Source organism: Eurypyga helias, unplaced genomic scaffold, assembly GCF_000690775.1.
Source record: "Eurypyga helias isolate BGI_N326 unplaced genomic scaffold, ASM69077v1 scaffold30577, whole genome shotgun sequence".
In the NCBI taxonomy this organism is placed as follows: Eukaryota; Metazoa; Chordata; class Aves; order Eurypygiformes; family Eurypygidae; genus Eurypyga; species Eurypyga helias.
Genome location: NW_010263045.1, coordinates 9,255 through 17,681, shown reverse-complemented (window position 1 = coordinate 17,681; position 8,427 = coordinate 9,255). Strand labels below are relative to the sequence as shown.

The 8,427-nt window shown below is 58.0% G+C and overlaps 1 protein-coding gene across 1 annotated transcript in view; it reads right to left on the bottom strand.

Moving 5' to 3' along the window:
• Positions 1-572: 572 nt before the first annotated feature.
• The window catches only part of ST14 (suppression of tumorigenicity 14 (colon carcinoma)), an 8,526-nt gene continuing 671 nt past the window's right edge, over positions 573-8,427 (bottom strand). Inside the window, exons 3-18 of the mRNA XM_010155920.1 lie at positions 8,213-8,283; positions 7,805-7,965; positions 7,395-7,430; positions 6,881-7,118; positions 6,586-6,725; positions 6,080-6,177; positions 5,738-5,847; positions 4,941-5,071; positions 4,556-4,660; positions 3,721-3,828; positions 3,236-3,343; positions 2,908-3,036; positions 1,768-1,954; positions 1,312-1,586; positions 908-1,044; positions 573-734 (exon numbers count right to left, since the gene is read on the bottom strand). Of these exons, the coding sequence (XP_010154222.1) occupies positions 573-734; positions 908-1,044; positions 1,312-1,586; positions 1,768-1,954; positions 2,908-3,036; positions 3,236-3,343; positions 3,721-3,828; positions 4,556-4,660; positions 4,941-5,071; positions 5,738-5,847; positions 6,080-6,177; positions 6,586-6,725; positions 6,881-7,118; positions 7,395-7,430; positions 7,805-7,965; positions 8,213-8,283 (2,196 nt within the window). The remainder of the gene's footprint in view (positions 735-907; positions 1,045-1,311; positions 1,587-1,767; positions 1,955-2,907; positions 3,037-3,235; positions 3,344-3,720; positions 3,829-4,555; positions 4,661-4,940; positions 5,072-5,737; positions 5,848-6,079; positions 6,178-6,585; positions 6,726-6,880; positions 7,119-7,394; positions 7,431-7,804; positions 7,966-8,212; positions 8,284-8,427) is intronic.

Genomic DNA, 8,427 nt, shown 5'->3' with positions numbered 1-8,427 from the left:
GAGCGACAGCATCTTTCAGCCCAACCCTGCTCTTTCGCTTGGACAGAGGATGGAAGGAGGAGACCACGGCGTGGGACAACACCCAGGGAGGGATCACAGGGGGGTGCCCCCCAAACCACGGTAAGAACCACCCCCCCCAGTGACTCAAGACCAGAGAAAGGGGTGAGGACAGCCGTTTGCAAACCTCCAAAGGAGAATATTGGGACAGGTTCAAAAACAAGCTTCCAGAAGATCAACTGTGCCTCTAAAACACAAAGTGTTTGCCCTCTTTAATATGATTTTTTAATTATTCTTGACTAAGTTTATTGTTATACGTATCTGGAAGGACTGCTCACTCATGCTGCTCACGGGCGCTGCGCTCGCTTACCCCCAGCAGGAAATTTCTTACGCTCCAACCATTGATTTCCAAGGTGAGAGGTGGGAAGAGGAAGGGCTGAACTAACCCCTCAGCTCGGGCTGTCCTAGGCGCTTGCGGCGAGGTAGAGGGAGGGTTGAGGTTCACAGTAGAGGCTGGATGAGGCCACGTGCCTCCAGCCAGAGGTGTCCGTGTCCACGCAGGGCTGAGCGTGTCCCTAAAGGCCCGTCTGCTCTTTGATCCAGGCGCGCAGGCTGGTGAGGCGGGTGTAGACTCCAGGCTTGTTCCTCTGGGCGCAGCCGTCGCCCCAGCTCACTACGCCGGCCAGGAACATCCGACTGCTGGGCTCCACGCTGACCAGGGGCCCCCCGGAGTCTCCCTGTGCGGACACAAACAGCAGCATGAGCACCAAATGCAAAGTGTTAGAGTAAATCCCAAAATGTGAGCAAGAAATGCTCTCAAAAACACTTCCGTGGAGCAAAGGTCCTGTCTTCCTGACTAAGGATCCTCTTCCAGGCATCCAACCCGAGTGCTGCCGTGCCGCTGGCTTACCTGGCAGGCATCCACGCCGCCGGTCAGGATGCCCACGCACATCATGCGCGGCGTGAGCTGGTCCGTCAGCAGCTTGTTGCACACAGTCTGGTTGATGAGCCGGATTTCAGCTTTCTGCAGAATGGAGGCTCCGCTGCCTGCGAGGAGAGGGGAGGAGCAGCATAAGGAAAAGCACGCAGCGTTTCCAAGTGGCATTTTCCCCCCCTGTTGGGGCTTTAACTGCCGGGTAAGTCCCCGTTGCAACAACCCGCTTCTTCCAGCGGGACCGAGACGTGAACTCTGTGTGTTCCCATGGGAATCTCATTTGATTCCCATCTCCAGCCAAGCTAATATATTTCTCCCTAAAGCCACTCACGAGATGTGTCACCTCATCCCTCAATTCACGAGGCAAGGCCAGCGCTCACCTCCTTCCGCAGTCGCTCCCCACCCCGTCACCCACAGGTCCTTGCCCACAGGGAAGTTGTGGGTGGCATCGGGCAGGCAGATGGGCTGGACGACGGAGGAGAAGGTGACAGGGGTCTGGAGCTCCATCACGGCGATGTCGTAGTCGTAGGTGTAGTCGTTGAAGTAGGGGTGGGAGATGATGCGCTTGATTTTCCGCGCTTGCACGTTGGCGTCGTTGCGGTTGCCCTGGTTGGTGAGGCCCAGGTAGGCTGTCCACAGGCTGGGGTCCGAGTACCTGCAGGGGTCAGGAAGCACAGGGGTCAGGCCCCTCTCCCAGACCTCCCAGCTTCACAGTTTCCTTCAGAAATGCCTGTAAAAACTGTTTTATCCTCCTCGTACACATGCCTGAAAGCAGAATCGCGACCATTGGGGCGTCCCGCCTTTGGCAGTGGGCCCCGGATCCGTCTCCCACCTACCTGATGCCCTGGAGTTGCAGGAAGCAATGCGCTGCCGACACCAGCCAGCTGGGTGAGACCAGCGAGGCCCCGCAGATGTGGCCCTGGCCCTTGGCGTGGAGGCTGACCTGCCACGGCCATTCTCCCACGTCTGAGTTCTGCCCGCCAACGATCCGCGACTTCCTCACGTAGGAGCGGATCCCACAGCCTGGGGTGGAGAAGGGACACTTGATTATTCCCATTCCCGCTCCAGACCCCCCCATCCTGCCCCTGGGATACCTCCTGTGGCACAAGTGCCCCGCGACCTGCTGCAAGGATGGCCGATGCCATCAGCGCGGGAGCACAAATGCTCCACTTGCTAAAATCTGGACTGGCCAAGCCCGTAAATGCGCAGACAAACCCTCTGTTCCCTGGGCCAGCCCCCTCTGAACCTCTCCAATGGCACAGACGCAGCAGAAGAGCCCAGCTTGGCTATTTTCATAGAATCATAGAATCATAGAATGGTTTGGGTTGGAAGGGACCTTACAGACCATCCAGTTCCAACCCCCCTGCCATAGGCAAGGACACCTTCCACTAGACCAGGTTGCTCCAAGCCTCATCCAGCCTGGCCTTGAAGACATCCAGGGATGGGGCCTCCACAACATCTCTGGGCAACCTGTTCCAGTGCCTCCCCACCCTCTCTGTGAAGAATTTCTTCCTGATATCTAATCTAAACCTCCCTGATTTCAATTTGTACCCATTACCCCTTGTCCTGTCACTACAGGCCCTTGTAAAAAGTCCCCTCCCAACTTCCTTGTAGGCCCCTTCAGGTACTGGAAAGCTGCAATGAGGTCTCCTCGGAGCCTCCTCTTCTCCAGGCTGAACAAGCCCAACTCTCCCAGCCTGTCCCCATAGCAGAGGGGCTCCAGCCCTCTGATCATCTCCGTGGCCTCCTCTGGACTCGCTCCAAGTGGTCAATATCCTTCTGATGTTGAGGGCTCCACAGTTGGACGCAGCACTCCAGGTGGGGTCTCACCAGAGCAGAGTACAGGGGCAGAATCCCGTCCCTCGACCTGCTGGCCACACTTCTCTGGATACAGCCATCCCACAGAAAAGCCTGGGGCTCTCTGCGCCACCCTTCAGCCCAGAAACCCGCATCCCCGCCTTCCCCCGGGTACGCACTGCAGTTGTCCTCATCAGAGTTGTCCCCGCAGTCCTGCTCCCCATCACACTCTGGGTTCTGCTTGCTGATGCAGCGCCCGCTCCGGCATTTGTATGTGTAGTCCTTGCAGGGAACGGTGGCCTGGCCCGCTGTGGATGAAGGGAGAGAGGGTTAGCCCCAGTTTTAGGGAATTCACACTCTTCAGGAGCCCTTCAGCTCTTCTGCCCATCCCCAGAACGTTGCCAACCCAGGAAAACGAGGCACGAGCAGGATGCCTGGCTACAAGGGAATCCCTAAGAGGCCGTTTTTTGAGGGGACGTCCCTTCCGCAGCCCACCCTCACCAGTGCTGCAGCTGCCCTCGTCGCTCCCGTCCCCGCAGTCGTCCTTGCCGTCACACTTCTGCGCCTCGGGGACACACTTCCCGTTGTTGCACTTGAAGCTGTCAGCTGGACAACCTGGGGAAGGAGCAGCTCCTGGGAGATGGCTGGGTACAATCCCACAGCACCTCCCGCACACGGCTGAGTCCGCCTCCCCCCTCCCCGAGACAGGTAAAGCCTCCACAGCTACAACATACAATCGCCTATCTCCTGCATACCCTACCTTCTTCTCTAAATCACAACCACTGGTTTACTCAGCCCACGTTTCCTACACCCCTGCTCATCCTCCTTTCTCCCACTTGGAAACGCTGTGTGGGCTGGAGCGTGCTGCACCAGCCCAGGGCAGGTTTTGGTTTTCTCCCCTGCCCGTTCCCAGCACGGCCCTGGCCTCCCTCCGCACCACGAGCCTCCGTCCCCCCTTTGCCTTGCTCCAGCCCAGGGGGCGAGTTCCTTACTGCACTGCAGCTCGTCGCTGTTGTCGCCGCAGTCGTTCACGTTGTCGCAGACCCAGAACTTGGGCTTGCACCAGCCGTTCTGGCACCTGAACTGCTGCTCCGTACAGGCTGAAAAGGGAGAGCGAGAAATCATGGAGGGGAGGAGAAAGCCACAAAAAGCACCTGCGGAGTCACCAGCGACCCACCCAGCATTGCACCGCTATGGAAACACGCAGCGTGCGTAGGCTACAGCACCCTATTTCCACTGCTCTGGGGGACAAAACCCTTCGGTGAGCTGTCCAGGAGTTAGGGGTGAAGGTCACACGAAGCAGGACAGCCGGTGGCAACAACTTGAGTGGGAAAGCACCAGAGATTCCCAGATCAGGGTGCTGGCGACCAGCCCAGCAGCACACCCTTCCTCAGAACACAGCCCCTTAGCTGGGAAGGAGATGCCAAGCCAGGATCCCATCCTCTCCAATTACCTGCGGGCCCTGGACAGTATCTGCGGGATAGCTCTGCTTATCCAAGAGGAGTGTTGTGCAAAACACTACCCGTGCATCACACGGGTTTTCCATGTGTGCTCTGCCCGGGTCAAGAACAAAATCCACCCCTTTGCACCACCCAGCTCAGCCAAACCCACAACAGCCTTGAGGATTACATGGAAAAACACATTCCCAGGTGGAAAAGGGAGGGAGATAGCACTGGGAGAGGGCTAGATTAGCAGGAACCCATGGCTCCCACACTGGGAAAGGTTCCCAAATCAATCCTCACACCAAGTGCTTCTCGCTCCAGCCCGGAGGAGCGAGGCGAGCAGGGAGACCGCGACAAGGCCGGGAGAAACAAAGGAGAGGCTTACTGCAGGATCTCTCGTCGCTGCCGTCCACGCAGTCCAGCCAGCCGTCGCAGTGCATCCTTCTGTCGATGCAGCGGCCGGTGTCACAGGTAAACTTGCCAGGGCAGGCTGAGAGGGGGAGGAAAAGGATAAAACAATATGTGAGCCTTCCAGCCATCCCCAATATGTCTTTTCCCAAAGCACACGGCGTTCCCAGTGCCCGTTTACAGCATCTGGCATTAAAAACACCTCTCCCTCTTTTTTTCAGGAATGCGAGGGGGCTTGCTGGAAAATAAGCTCTGATCCCTCAGGAAAGCGAGCTTCCCAATGAAGTGCGGAAGAGGGACAGCCTCCAGACCTCGGGTAAATCAGTTTCTCCCCCCTGCCCAGCCTCAGGATTTCAACTCACGGTCACTGGAGTCGTATGACAGGTACTCGGCCGAGAAGCCAGTGTCCGTGTAGGACTGGTCGGAGTGGAACCGGACCTCTATTTTGTTGGTAGTACTGGCCACCACAAACTGGGAGCGCTCCCCACAGTACCTGCAGGGAGAGAGAGCAAAGAAAGATGAGTGCTGTGGATCAGCACTGAGCAAACCTTCTTCCGCCCCCAAATTCCCCACTGGCACACAGGGTCACTCCACACACCCAGAGAGCCGCGGGGGCAGGAGAACCTGTCCGGTTCCAGCACCCACGGCTGCACCTCAAGGTCAAACACTGGCAGGAGGTTTGGGTTTGCAAACACCATCGAGCTGTCACCTTGGAAATGGTTGGGAGCGAGCTCATCCAAATCCCTGCCTGACAGAGGGATCAGCTCCCTGATCTCAGATGTGCCTCTGTGCATCACGGAATGCAATTCCCAATTCTCCTAACGATGGAGACCTGCTCATCCAAGCAAAACCCCGCCAGATGTTTCTGCCTTCCCTGCACGCGAGGTGACCCAGCGTTTTGGGGGGAGGGATTCAGCTGCAGCATGCAACAATCCCAGGCTTCCGTCCCCAGGCGTGCTGCCCCCCATCTCCCCACGGGCATCGAGCTACGAGAGCAGGTCAGACCCCGGCACCCTCCTGCCTCTGCACAACCCAAAAAGCACCAGCGTGCCCATTCCCGCTGCACACCGAAGGGAAGCGCGAGGTGCCACGTGACTAAACGCAGCCCCTCCGACCTGGAAGGGCTGAAGCCGTGGGTCGGAGAGCAGCCAGCACCCACCTCGTGCTGTTGATCTGCACATAGTCCTTGGTGCAGGAGCTGACGGGGATCCCGGGCTCCAGCACAAAGAACGTGTTGAAACGCACCTTCACGTTCTTTTTAGAGGGAACCTGCAAAAAGAAGCGGGAACAGCAGCGTGTTCTTTACTGAAGCACAGAAAAGGGGAGCAAGTTTCCTGGGAAAAGGTGGGGTTGAAGCCATGCTTCTCACTGCCTCTTCTGCCTCTGGCACCTCTCCTAAATCCTGCAGTCACACCAGGCTCTGAGCCTCCAGGCAGCGGCTTGCACAGTGTCCAGGACCACCACAGACTAATTAAGGCCAGAAGAGAGGACCCCGCCTTACCTCAATGTTCCAGACACAGTCCGTGGCCGGGGGGTAGTGTGCCGGGTAATAGGGAGTCGTGAAGGTGCCGCTCTCTCCTTTCAGAGTCCCGCCGCAGGCTGGAAGACAAGCAGGAGGGTGAAAACAGGTCCAGGAGGGTGAAAACAGGTCCAAGACACAAGGAGACGTGGTTTTCCCAAGCCTCAGCCGGATCTCATCCGAGGCAGGAAGGGAAGCAGACCCAACGGTCTCTAACAAGGTTAAGTCAATCCCTGGAGGGGGCAGCTCTGCTCCACGGCTTGGAGAGAACCCAGGAGATCGATTAGGTGCTTCCTGCACACATCAACCTGCATGTCTAATCCAACGGAATTTGAATTTTGCCCTCCTCGAGGGACATTGTTACAGCAGCCGAGAGCATGGCAGGCAAGGCGAGCTCCAAGAGCCAAGATGTGACCTGCTTCCAGGTCTCCCGGAAACACCCGGTGGCATGGAGAAAGAGGAGGGACTGGGCCAAGGCCACTGCTCACCTCTCATTTTGGGAAGCTGGAAGAACTCTGCCTTAAAGCCAGGGAATCTCCCCTCCCTGTTGGTAACCAAAGTGACGAGCATGACGTTCTGGGAGGAGAGGAAGGTCAGGTTGTAGGAAGGGGCGTAATTCCCACAGAGCCTAGGAAGTAAAGGACAAAAATCCATTAGGCACCACAGTCTGGAGAGCCCTGTGCAGCACGGATCACCTCTAAGCAGGGCCAGGAGCTCGGTGCCCAGCGGGACTTGGGAGTGTCACCCTGCCACCTCACGCCAGGGCTCGCGAGAGACGCTCACCTGACCAACGCGTGGGGCTCCACGGGGCTCAGGGAGTTGTACACCTTGACGTAGTCGCTGTCGTCCGTGCACTGCTCCAGCTCTAGCGTCTTGAAGGTGAGGCTGATGATGGAGCTGGCGTCCGCCCTCAGCGTCCAGTAGCAGAGCGCGTTGTTGGGGTACGGGCTGTTGGGGAAGCCCGGCGTGGTGAAACTGGTGACCTCCCCTTCCCTGGCGTGGAGCGCAAACATGCAGCTGTCTGTGCAGGGGAGCGGGGAAGAGTCAACAAGGCAAAGGAGGAGGTTCTGCCCTGCCTTTCCCTGGGATGCAGAGGTCCTGGGGAGATCCCTCTTGCAGGGAGCATCCTTGCTTATCTCCCCCCATCTCCAAGGTGAGGCACCGGGGAAGCCTGTGCCACAGTTTGGCCAACCCCAAACCAGCTCCAAGCAGCACAGGGAGGTCTGCAGGCCCTTCCTCATCCCAAAAGGGAAATTGCCACCCCAAAGAGGCCCTTACAAGACTGAACTGTACTTACTGTCCCGAGTGGAGTAGGCTATGCTGGGGTCAGCAGCTGCGGGAGAAAACAGAGGTGGTGTCATCCTTTGGGATATGGAAAGTCCCTCAAGGCTTTGGCATTGCCCGCTGGCCAGGGGCAGAGCCTGGGCTCTGGGGAGCTAAGTGATCCAAGGTTTTCCTCTGCAGGAGGGAGGATTCATCCCTGTCCTTCTCCAGATGGGCTCAGCGGAATGGTCCATGCGGCTACTCCCGGTCTGCATGTCCCACCAAAGCTGCGCTGTACAAGCAAGGTCTTTACACCCACCCTTAGAGCAGTCCCCACAGCCAAAGGCGTCCAAAGGAGGGCTGCGACCGGCAGCTTACTCCTCCAGCGAAATATTCCCCCCCTCCCAGTCCCAGATGCCCAGGGAGAGCAGAGCCAGCACTCACGGAAAGCGACGACTGACTCCACCTTCAGCATGGGGTTGCGCAAGCGGGGGTTCCACCTCTGGACCAGGCTCTGCTTATCTGCCATTGCCCTGTCCAGACTCTCCTCCCGGTACTTGGGGACAAGGAATTCCGACCAGTAGTAGGCAATGACGCTGCCTTCGCTGCAGGAGAAGGGCAGTTGTGGGGTGAGAGGAGGGCCAGATGCAGGAAGGCTCAAGGGTCAGTAGAAGAAGGGGCAAGGCTACTTGAGGAGCCATTTTCAGGTCGCTTTTCACTGCCCACCCTTCGCTGTGTCACACGGGTGACTACTGAGGTGCCTCCATCCCCAGCAGCCTGGGAGGGAGGGTATGCAGCCACGTGACATGCTGGCATCGCCCTCCTCCGCTCCCACAAGGCACGAACACCCACCTGAACGCAGTTATCACCGTCTCTTTGTGGTAAGGGCCAATATCCGCGTGATTCCTGTAGATCTCCTCCACCTGCAAGGGTTAAAGAAGGGTGTTGAGCACATCTAGATGTGAGGAGAGGGGAAAAGCTGAAGACAGAGAGGGCTTCAAGCCTGCTATAGAGAATCAGGGCACGTACCCGGTGTGTGGGAGTCTGCAGGGCCCAAAGAGAGGAAG